Here is a 12,231-nt window from a genome sequence, read left to right as displayed (position 1 = left end):
GCGTTTGGCTAAAAGGGCAAAATTTGAATCGGATTCTTCTGGGAAAGATACATTCCAGCGATCAAACGAGAGGACTAGTTTACTCGTCGGCCTTCTTGTGGTAGTTGACCTTGTCGTTCCAGAAGATGGTCTGAGAGGGAGTAGTAATTAGCTACGGGCTCGTATTGTTGTGTTCCGGCGTCGGCTCACCTTGTCACCATCACCCCAGAAGTAGTTCTTGGTGCGAATGTTCTGGTAGGGGTATTCGGGCAGCTCGGACTTGGGGGGCATGTGGGACTGGTGCTCCCAATGCTCGAGCCACAGGCGGTAGGCGTTGACACCACCGAGGATGATCGAGGGGATGACGATGCTATTGAGCGAAAGTCTTGGTCAGAACTGTTTGTTTCTTCTTTTATTTCTTCGATCGTGGTAGAGAGGTAACATCTTCATCGTTCGACAGGAGGACAGTGAGAGGTTGGGGGTATCGGAGAGCTGCATACTAGATGGAGAGCTTGCGCCAGAGATCTGTGATAGATTGGGTCAGCAACTTTCTGGGCCAATTGACATGCGCTCCACAGCGTCCAGCTCGTAACATACCACTGGTGGCAGCAGCGTGGTCCTTGACAGCAGAACGCTCGCGGTTGAAAGCGTTGTCGGCAGCGCCCTGGAAACCCTTCTCGCCGGCGCCGTGGAGCTGGCGGCGGCCGAGCTGGCGAAGGATGGGAGAACGCAATTGCTTAGCGGCGCGTGTGGTGAACATGGTTGCGGTATATGACGGTTGAGTGGAGAGTGGAGAGCGGGCTGCAATTGCTATGCGCTTTTGGCTGACACCTGATTGACCGTCGGACCACGCACAGTCGTGAAGCTTGGCATCGCTCGGGTCCGCTCCGCTCCGCTGTCATGCTTCTTCGCGAGTGCCGCGGCTACAGTAACACGTCATACCCTTCGTCACGTCCTCTTCGAAATGGAAGTCGCGTGCATGATGCTTTGCTCATACCAAATCTTGACAGACTCGTTGATGATTTGAAGAGTCCTCAACCTCTTCTACTATGCTCGTCCTACGTGTGAACGTGCAATTGACTCTACTACCTCCTTCATCATGAGGCTCACCACCTGGAATGTCAATGGCATCCGCAATCCATTTTCCTATCATCCATGGAGTATCACAAAGACTTTTTCAGCCATGTTCGATATCCTCGAAGCCGACATCATTGTCATGCAAGAACTCAAAATCCAGAGAAAAGACTTGCGTGACGATATGGTAATGCTCGATGGCTGGGATTGTTACTTCAGCTTGCCTAGACAGAAGAAAGGTTCGCTTATCATAGTCGTGTCTTCTCTGAAGCTTTTTCTCACACTTGTTGCAGGCTATTCAGGTGTAGGTATCTATACTCGTAACGCTACCTGCTCTCCCATCCGAGCCGAAGAAGGCATCCTCGGAGTCTTGACACCGCCAAACTCAGCCACCCAATACCGCAGTCTACCAGAATCTCAACAGATCGGCGGATATCTTTCTGAAGTGGAACTCGCAGAACTTGGCGTCGATCCTCTTCTTCTGGATTCTGAAGGCCGCTGTGTGTGTCTCGAGTTTCCTGCTTTCGTTCTCTTTGGTGTCTACAGTCCCGCAAACTCCAATGGTCTCCGCGATGATTTTCGGTACGCTTTCTTGTCTGCTCTGGACTGCCGTATACGCAAACTCAACAAGATGGGCAAGCGAGTTGTCTTGGTCGGTGACCTCAATGTCTCCCGAGGCTTGATCGACACTGCTTCCTCGGCGGAGGACATCAAGAAGGCCGGCCTAACGAGCGAGGAATACGTCAGTACGCCGAACCGCCGGATCTTCAACCAACTTATCATCGGTGGCGAAGTCTACGGTGAAAGAGACGAAGGTCGGGAGGAATCCGTCATGCTTGACACTACCAGAGAGTTTCATCCTGAGAGAACGGGCATGTACACTCATTGGGAGGTCAAGATTAACGCCAGGCCTGGAAACTTCGGAAGTCGTATTGACTTTGTCCTGGCGAGTGGTTCTATGCGCGATTGGTTCGTCCATGCCGATATTCAAGAAGGATTAATGGTTCGTACGACTATCATTGTTTTTCCAGACTCGAGCTAATTTGAGTTCAGGGTTCCGATCATTGCCCAGTTTACGGCGAGTTCAAAGACATTGTCAACATCAAGGGTGACGATGGAAAATCAGAAACGAAGCTGGTCGATATGATGAATCCTCCTGGTGTCTTCAATAATGGCATCCGCCAGAAGGAGTGGAACGTCAAGGATCTTCCTCCTTTCAGCGCAAGACTCATGCCAGAGTTCTCTCAAAGAAGGAGCATCAAAGACATGTTCAAGAAACCTAGCGCTCCCTCTGCTCCAGCTTCTTCGTCAATCAGCAGCCAGATAGCTACATCCTCCACGCCACAGCTTACGCAAGTTAACGAAGAAGCTCGTACTACAGACGGCTCCGCATCTTCTGCAGCACCTCCACCGAAGATCGCTGTATCTCCGTCCCCAGACAGAAAACGCAAAGCATCGGAGACGTCTATCCTCCAATCGACGAAGAAGCAGAAGACCGTCCCAGCGTCTACGTCGAAGGCAGCTCCTGCAAAAGGTCAGAAGAGCTTGAAGGGCTTCTTCCAGTCAAATCCAAAGCCACAAGAGCGGGCCACAAGTGCAACCGAGAACATGCCTGATCCGAGCAAGAGCAGTGTATCAGAGGATACAAAGGAGACGGCAGGCGATTACACTATGTCCGAAGCAGCCAACTCATCATCTACGCCACATCGTGTCAACACCAAAGACTTAACATCTCCTGCTGACGCACGAGGTAGTTCGAAAGCCTCCGAAACAAAATTCGAGGCGCTTGACGATGCTGACGAGATGGTATACGATCCAATTGAGAACAAAGAGTCGTGGCAAACGCTCTTCCGCAAACCAGCAGCACCGTTGTGCGAAAGCCACGAAGAGCCATGCAAAAGCATGCAGACCAGGAAGAAAGGAGAAAACCAAGGACGTAGCTTCTGGATGTGTGCAAGGCCGCTGGGGCCATCAGGTACGAAGGAAAAAGGTACACAATGGCGATGTCCGACATTCATATGGTGCAGCGACTTCAAGGCAGGGTGAAAGAGTTGATGAAACTAGTTGTGATTGATTGCTATGAAAAGAAACAAGCATTATTTGCTTAAGAAAGTTGAAAGACGAAATCATTAGAGAAACGAAAAGTTTCTACCATCCAATGCGCAGTACGCCGACCATGCAAAGACCCTTTTCCCTCCTATGCTCCTCCTTTTGTCTCTTTTATGTAAAGACAACAACAAAACGCGATGATGATTGAAGACTGCCATGCTTGAAGATGATGGAGGCATGTTTGCAAAGGCAAAGAGCATTAGTAGTTGACAAACTCCATGCCCCACATGTGCTCAGGCATCTGCTCCAAGAACTCTGTGAAACGCTGAGACTCGAGGTTGTTGTACTGGAAGCCACTCTCAGTAGCGACGGCAAGACCACCATCCTGCTCCATGTTCTGGAGTTCGCGAGCAAGCATCTCCTCGATCGAAGACTCAAAGCCGGTCAAGTCGGTCTGAGCCATGGGAAGATCGTTGGTGGTGAAGTTGGGATTGGAGACTGAGGCGCCGGCATTGCCATCGGCCATGGTCTGGTTGAGAGTAGTGGGAAGTACAGTGCAAGCAGCAGGGGTACGAACGGTGGTGGGGCCATACATCATGTCGGTGTTGTGTTCGTCCAAGAGATCGGTGAACAGGTCGAGCTGGTTGGGCTGGAAGGAGTCGAGGGTGAAGGAGGCAAGGTCGCCATCAGCAGAGTAGTTGAGAGAAGGATCCTCGAAGCTGGCAAGGTCGACGATCTGGACAGGCGAGGTGACTGACGAGAAGGGGCCAGTAATGGATGGAGTAGGCGAGAAGATGGAGTTACCAGCAGGCATGTCTGCGTTGAAAGATGCAGAGGCTGAGGTGGATGCAGAAGCGGAAGGAGTGTTTTGCTGGGCAGCAATAGCCATGGCCTTGCGCTTGGTCATGCGGCGCTTCTTCTCATGGGGCTTGCGAGGCTGATATTGGTAGTCGGGGTGGTCGCGGATGTGCTGGCGTTTGACGCTCTCGGCCTACTGCTTCTTGACAGTCTCGGACTCCTCGCGCCACATTCTGCCAATGATCTTTGCTGTAACACATTGTGAGTCGGTTGTTCATGAATGGAGTGCGCACAAGGAGGAACTTACAAACATCATTGTTGTGGAGGCCAGGGTTGCTTGCAACGATATCAGGGTGATGGTGCTTGCGGTAGAGAATGAAAGCATTGGCAGGGCGGCTGACTTTGGTGCCCTTCTTGGGAGAGTCAGAAGATGCAGGAGACTCGGGCGACGAAACAACAGTCTCTTGCGACTGGACGTGCACGCCAGGAGGCAGCACACTGATACGAAGCGAACCAGAGGCAGTGTCGTCTTTGACCTCGACCTGCGCATTGCTGAAAGTGCTGAGTAGCGCCTCAACCGCGCCCAAGACGGTCACACAAATGATACATCTCTGTACCGTATCTGCCACCGCATCGCACTTGCCAGCCAGCGTCCTCTGTCCGCATGCTCTTGATCAGTCAAATTACCGAGGATAGTTCAAGTCGCCGAAGTGACAGAAAGTGAAACGGATTCAATGGGCGACGTGAAAATCGAAGGTGAGAAAGCTCGAAGAGTGAAAGAAAAGTGAATTGAACAACAATATGAGAGTGATTGGCTGGCTGGTCGGCTGGCTAGTATTGTTGGGCAAAAATCCGCCACAATAGCAAGATGTTATCCTATTGATGCAGGTATCAGCAATCGTCTACCATATCTTCGCAGCAAACTTTGACACTTCTTCTCCCTTTCATCTTCTCACGATGCATTTCTCATCCCGTCAGACAACCAAAATGCATCCCAAGATCATCCACATCACCTCAAACAGGCTGAAGCAGCCCGACTTCGAAGTTTGTAAGAACGACACCTTTGCGCCTCGACTTGAAAAACGTCATTGACAGAATCAACAGACGATGAAGAGAAGAAATACGAAGAAACTCGTGCCATGTGCCAAGACATCATCGCCGACCTGAGATGCATGCACAGAGTCTACGTCCTCGAACCAGTTCACTTCGATCGTGACACGATCTGCAAGCATCTCAAGGAGATTCTCGCAGAGTACCGCATGCTCCGAGACCACCCAACTCGCTTTGCTACCCACGCCGAATACGAAGACTTTCTGGCAACTATGCATACTTTGACTGCAGAAACGGCACAGGTCATTCATGCCATCAAGCGCAGAAATCTGGTGCGACTGAAAGTTCAGAAGGAATCAGCCACAGACACCACCAAGGAATCGAACCCTCATCACGTATCGTACTTGCCTCCTTGGAGCCAGTTCCTTGCACCAGGCTCGCCATCTTATGCAGTCGCCCGTTTCTTGTCTCCTTTCGAGTCACGCCCTCCTTCGCACCCCAGCTTCCCAGACTATCGCCGCGTCATTCGCACCTCGTTCCAAACTCTTCCTCAAGCAGCCTTGGGAATCTTAGCAACATGGGGTTCTGAGTTTCAGCAAGCAAACGACTACTTCCACCAGGTACTTGCTCACCATCAGCACATGATGACGGAGATGGAATGATGTGCTAATACTTCGACAGCGTTATCCAGAAGAGAGAGAGTTCGCAGGAGTAAGTCGAGCTCGCGCACCTTTCTGCAGACCACGCTGACATAGCATGAACAGCCTCTGCCTCCAAAGCTCGCACATTTCCGTCAGATGACCTTGACGTCGACCGGCTTGAAGACCGAAGCGCTGCAGTTCGTAAGTTGGAGACCAAGGAGTGCATTTTGGTAGAATCATGACTGACATCCATACAGCACAATCTCGGAAACCATGCCTATGCACAGGTAAGAAATAGAAATATGCTCAAATCATTGAATATTCTAACATGGAGCAGGGAATCGAACAGGTCAACGGACAAGGCCCAGAAGAGACTTTTACGCTCGGCAGATTCTTGGGAATGTTGGAGAGAAAAGACGTCGTTGCTCCTTTTGCTGCAAACAGATGTTACGTGATCCGTCGCTGGGTCCTTGGAAAGTCGGAGGTTTGAGTCTTTGGACCTGACAGGAATGGAACTTGGAGTCAAGAAGATAGCGATGTTTTTACCTATGCCAATTTTCGATGTTTCTCTTCCCATACCAATCTTTCGATATGACAGTAGGCATGATAAAGTCAGAGTGAAGCCACCGGTCGCTTCTGCACTCCGATCACGCAAGACTACACTGGTGACTGATTTTTCTGTGAACTGTCAGGTTAATGGAGTGAGAGAAAAAAGATTCGCGAAGTGGGAAGTGAAAAGATCGACCAAAGCACTCACTGAAGCTCCGCTCACTGTGAAGCGCATACCAGCCCCCTAAATTCACCGAGTCTCAGACTTCCTTTGTCCTTCTCCTGAAACATTCCTCTTCCGCTTCCACATTCCACCGCACAACCATTTCCGCTCAATCCTTTGTTACACAAACATCCCTCGGTTCCAAATCACGCAACAATGTCTGCCGTCATGCCTGAGTCGATGGCCCTGCTCCTCGAGAAGTATTCGCCTGAACAGATTGCAGAGGTTGTCGATGCTGTGATGAAGATGCGACCAGCTACCTCTCAGAGAGCTGCTGTTGCTTCGACTACAAGTGTTACACCTGTCTCTGCCATCACCGAGCGCAAGAAGCGCGCAAAGAAGTCGACAACCTCGAAAGTTGCGCACTCATCTTCCGGCAGCATCGCCCCCACTCGCCCCCTCAACTCCTGGATGGCCTTCAGAAGTAGGTTGAATTGTGTGATGAGAGCGCGCACAGATTGTTCTGACCAGTTTAACAGGTTACCACTCTCCCATCTTCAAGTCATACCAGCAGAAGGACATCTCTGGATTCTTGACTCGCATGTGGCAGAATGACCCTTTCAAGGCCAAGTGGAGTATCCTCGCTAAGGCTTACTCAATCATCCGCGAGAGCAACACCAAGGACGCTGCACCTCTTGACAAGTTCCTGGCGCTCACCTGCCCTTTGATCGGCGTCATCCCCAGAGATGATTACCTCGGTGTCATGGGCTGGAACATTGTCGACACCGCCGGAGTCAAGGCCATGGAACGCATGTACACTCCTGACATCTCTTCATTCCCTGAGAACATCTTGACCACCAACTTGTCCTCGGAGGAGATTGTCGCTCACTGCCAGCGTGTCAGCTACGTCGAGCACAACGACAACAACGTCGCTCGCAACCAAGGCTCGACTGCTGCACTCGCCATGGCTGCTCAACCCACCTTCGGTTCGGCTCCTCAGGAAGTCATCGCTCCCGACCATCTCGCCAGCCAGGTGCAGCAGAACCACAGCATGGTCCACAACTCAGGTTCAGCCATGACCTTCAACAGCATAGCTGCTCAGCCCATGTCCAACAACATGACATCTTCTCCTTCTGTCTTCGACTTCTCCGATGCCGAGTCACCTTACCAGCAGAACCAGCAGGTCATGGATGACTTGTTTGTCAGTGGACCCACCATCCAAGACACTCTTTACCAGAACAATAACAATGCCATGGGCGCCAGTGGTCCTGTCAGACAGACCGTTCACGACCTCTCAAACCAGCAGTTCCCCTTTATGGACGAGTTCGATCCCTTCCAGTCCAGCTCGCTCGACTTCGACCCGTTCAACATGAACCAGGATGCGGCCTTCGCCAGCAACAGCATCGGCACCTATCTTGCTCCTGGCAGCAACGACTTCCCTGAGACGTTCAACATCGATGACCTGTTGAGCAGCGACCTTTTCGACATGGCCAAGTGAGGATTGCAAAGTATCATCCATGCCGACCATGCCCTCATCTTGATAGCTGTTTACAGACGAGCTTTCAGCAGACACAGACGTGGGCGACTGAGCCTGCACATTGCAACCAACAGTGTTGTACATAGACGAGAGTGGGGTTGTCGATAGGCAAATAATTACAGTAATGAGGAGGAATGAGGGCGTTTTGAGACAGAAGAAGGAGATGAGGGGTCGTTGGCGTCGCGGAAGCTCGGGCATGCCAGGTTGTAGCTGCCTCTCGCGACCGTTCTTGTACATAGTCGATACTTTGCCTTTACCTTCTACTACAGGCAATACAAATGCAACTCAAAGCCTCTTAATCACCCAGCTCTTCCCATGCAGCAAACAACATGACCCTCAAATCGCTGTTGCTGGCGTACGTTGTCGGCGGCCTGACCTTCATCCCCCTGCTCGCCCTTGTCCTTGGCGCCTTCGCATACGTTGCATTCACCCAACCCGTTGCTCCCGTATCGACGACCACGCCTGCCAATCACATAGACTCGACAGTCACCGCGAAGACGATAGATGACCTCGGCGAGAAGAGCAAGGACACAGAAAGTGAACTCGATACAGCTGCCGCTTACTTTGCCGTTTGCAGAGAGTATGTTCCTGGTGGCATCAATGGCAAGCCTCCAGAGCGCTCCACCCCGGCCGGTGAGGTTCTCATAGCAGAGAGCCCAAGTGTCTACCAGAGCATGTACAGGAGCATCTTCGAACGAGGCAAGACATCAATACCAACCATCGAGGGCGACAAGCGTGACGGAAAGGCGGTCAAGAAGGCCCGCAACGTCTTCTACGTTGTCTTGAGACATGGCCATCTCATGCTCTACGACGATTCCGAGCAGGTCGAAGTGCGACACGTTGTTTCTCTCGCCCATCACGATATCGATGTGTACGCTGGAGGAGACCCTGTACCCGAGGGAGATCTTTGGATCAAGCGCAACTGTATACGCCTGACCAGGAAGCCTCTTGCCGGCGAGAAGGCTCCTTCGTCCAAGCCCTTCCACTTCTTCTCCGACAACTGTTCCGAGAAGGAAGATTTCTACCATGCCTTGCTACACACCCAGTCTTCCATCCTCAATACTGATCAACCTCCGCTACCTCAGAAGTTCGAAACTCCAGACATTATCAAACTTGTACAGAACCTACACTCGTCCGATGCCGACGCTCATTCGCGCTGGATCAACGGCATCGTCGGACGCATCTTTCTTGCCATGTACAAGACCAAAGACATTGAGAACTTCATCCGTGCCAAGATTAACAAGAAGATCTCTCGCGTGCCCAAGCCAAACTTGATCGCTTCCATTGACATCATGGGTATCGACATGGGTGACAGCGCTCCCATCATCAGTAATCCCAGGTTGAAAGAGCTTACAGTCAATGGTGATATGACAATCGAGCTGGATGTCAAGTACAATGGCGGCTTCAGAATCGAGATGGGAGCTGTTGCACGTATCGATCTTGGAACTCGCTTCAAGGCTCGTGAAGTCAGCTTGGTCATGGCAGGCGAGCTGAAGAAACTCAGCGGTCATCTTCTAATTCGTATCAAACCTTCACCAAGTAACCGTATCTGGATGACCTTCGAGACCATGCCTCAGATTGAGATGAGTATTCAGCCCATTGTCAGCAGCAGGCAAATCACCTATGGTGTCATCCTACGTGCTATTGAAAGCAGAATCCGAGAAGTCATCGGTGAGACGATCGTTCTCCCCAACTGGGACGACAGTCCGTTCCTCGACACTTTGAAGAAAGAGTACAGAGGTGGCATATTCGAGCCTTCGCCTACAGAAGAGGAGCCTACCAGTCTAGAGAAGGCTGCTATGGCAGACGCTGGCTCTGTCGAAACTGCAGCACATGAGCTCACAAACAGCGCTGGCGACGGAGACTCAGAAGATACCATCATCCATACTCTTGCTGAAACCGGGGCCAAAACGTTGAGCATGCCTAGCCTTCTGGAGCCAGTGCAAAAACTCAATTTCCGAAAGAACGCAAGGCGATCCGCGACTTCCCTTCTGGGAGAGACCATCGAGAGCCCGACTGGCGCATCAACCAGTACGACTGCTGTATCCACTCCAGTCGTGACTCCATCATCACCGCCGCTCCGTCCACGCACGCCGCCTGGGAAGCCACGAAACTTGCGTCACAATTCGTTCTCTACCGCAGCGACGCCCTTGGTTAGCACTGAGGGCTCGAACATTGAGGCAGTACGATCGCACACAAAGCAAAAAGGACAGAAGGACGCCGTCGAGATGGTAAAAGAGGTCAACTCGAAAGCACAGTCAGCGGCCACCTCTCCAGTGGCACTTCGCCAAACCGAAAATATTCTGCCCATCGAGTCTGAAACATTCTCGATGCTCACGATGCAAGAAGAAGGAGAAGAAGTTCCAGTTGATCCTTCGATTCTTCGCCGAAGCTCTGAACCTCTTGAACACCATGCAACAAAACAGCAGGTGGAACCTCAACTACCCACCCTAGCAGACGTTCCCGTCAGGTCACCTTCGGTAAAATCCTTGGATACCTCGTCTCCGTCGGGTTCTACTCCATCACACCTCAGTACGGCCGCAAATGCTGCTAAAAAGTGGGGTTGGCAAGTTCTCAACAGGCAAAATGGGTCTTCGGCATCAACGACTGGGAATTCTTTCGGTGGCGGCTTAGGCAAGAGATTTTCAGTATCGTCAGCTAGTAGCGGGTCGTCGTCAGTGTCATTGCCATCTCAACCACCTGATTCGAATGCCTTGAAAGCAGCACTGCTGGCCCAGCCGATGGGTCGTGGGATGCCCTTGCCCCCACCGGGCACTCCACTTCCTGGACCTCAGAGAAGCCTTTGGGCGTCATCAGGTCTGAACCTGCCGGGCCTCAAGCGTAAACCTGTAGCAGCGAGCCCTTCCTCTCAACAGCAAACCAAGGAAGCCGAGAAGCTTAATCATGTTGGCGAACAACAGTCACGACAGCCTCCACCGTTACCCAAGAGACCCCGACCTACGAGCAGAGAGCTGCTCCAGACAAGAGGAACACCGGCTAGATCGGAACAGCAAGCAATTGGGGACCCCGATGTGTTTGTTGTTGCTGCCCCTGTGGAGGATGATAGTATGCCCAACACGCCAATTATCGAACGAGTAGATCACGGGACGCCAACATACACAGAGGAAGCGCTGGCAGCTCCTCACGCAGACGAGGCGTCGACACAGTTACGCCCAGAGACTGAGCAGACCACAATCGAACAGGCAGCTCCCAAAGAAGTAGAGCCCGAGCACGCAGTGGCACATGACTTCGCACCAGACCCAGAGACGCAACTCATCGACATCCACCCTACACTCGAGCCCGCGAACTCAACCCTTCACGACGAAAGACACGATACAGAATACGGAGAAATGAGCAACTCGCTCGAGGCAAAAGATATGGCAGGAGAGATGCGTTGATAGATGAGAAATATGCTTATATCCTCCCCTCCTCCCTTTCCGACTATGACACGATACCCTCAATACGAAATGAAACTTCTTCTACATTCCACTTCCCCTCAATTTTGTTTTGTTTGCACTTGCTTGAGGAAGATGACGGTTGTGATTGTGATTGTGATTCTTGTGTTGTTCATTTCGTGTGTGGAAGAAGAGTGCAGTCGTTTATCGCGTGTGTGTCAAAAGTTCACCGACTCAGCTCAGAAGTTCACCTACTCAGCTTACAAGTTCACCGACTCAGCCAAATCCTCAACTACCCAGGTCAAATCCTCACCTGCTCAGCAGAAAAGGCTCACCAGCTCAGCTCAAATCCTCACCTACCCAGCTTTCTCACCTACTCAGCTTTCTCACCAATACACGTGATTGCAGTCGCAAAATCCTCGCAGTGAGCAGATCAGAAAATGCAAAGGCCTATACAAGAATAAAACATCTGAGCAGAAGAGACGAGCAATGACCGAAAGAAAGAAAAAATGTCAAATTTGAAAACCCATTGCTGTGAAAGTGAGTCGATGATGGAGTAGCAAATAAACACTTCGAGTCACACCACTTCGGTATGTGATTACAGAATGAAAACTTCACACGAACCAGTCAGATAAACAGATATCTTTACAATCGGAAAGGAGAAAAAACAAAGACACATGGGATATATTGTTGGAAAGATGGCTAACAAAAGAAAGAAGAAATTGATTAATGATAATTGGTACAAACCACCAGACCCCCATCCCAACTACCAGAAGAGTAAGAGAAAATTACACAAAGAACGCACCACTTACCTCTACATCAGATCCTACCCTCAGAAATCGTTGAGGAAGAGCAGAAGGCACCGCAGTACCAACCATAGAGTGTAGAATAGAACATACGAGCACCGCATTCAGGGCAGTTGAACCAGAGACTATCAATAGGGCGACCAAAGAGGGTTTTGGAGGCAGATGAGGAGTCGGTGTGAGAGCACATTGT

At 51.1% G+C, this 12,231-nt stretch overlaps 2 protein-coding genes across 2 annotated transcripts; one reads left to right on the top strand and one right to left on the bottom strand.

Moving 5' to 3' along the window:
- Nucleotides 1-79: 79 nt before the first annotated feature.
- Nucleotides 80-739, bottom strand: M436DRAFT_64392 (cytochrome c oxidase subunit VIa; the record flags this gene model as incomplete). Its single annotated transcript, XM_013571241.1, has 4 exons — nucleotides 80-130; nucleotides 190-349; nucleotides 480-504; nucleotides 577-739. The coding sequence occupies 4 exons, from the start codon at nucleotides 737-739 to the stop codon at nucleotides 80-82; spliced, it is 399 nt and encodes a 132-aa protein (XP_013426695.1).
- A 339-nt stretch (nucleotides 740-1,078) lies between these two features.
- On the top strand, nucleotides 1,079-3,099 carry M436DRAFT_48969 (APN2 DNA lyase apurinic/apyrimidinic; the record flags this gene model as incomplete). Its single annotated transcript, XM_013571222.1, has 4 exons — nucleotides 1,079-1,292; nucleotides 1,347-2,056; nucleotides 2,107-2,647; nucleotides 2,714-3,099. The coding sequence occupies 4 exons, from the start codon at nucleotides 1,079-1,081 to the stop codon at nucleotides 3,097-3,099; spliced, it is 1,851 nt and encodes a 616-aa protein (XP_013426676.1).
- Between the last annotated feature and the right edge of the window lie 9,132 nt (nucleotides 3,100-12,231).

Source organism: Aureobasidium namibiae (assembly GCF_000721765.1).
Source record: "Aureobasidium namibiae CBS 147.97 unplaced genomic scaffold scaffold_10, whole genome shotgun sequence".
Taxonomy (NCBI): Eukaryota; Fungi; Ascomycota; class Dothideomycetes; order Dothideales; family Saccotheciaceae; genus Aureobasidium; species Aureobasidium namibiae.
Note: the sequence above shows the minus strand (reverse complement) of the source record. Positions and strands in the feature narration are given on the sequence as shown.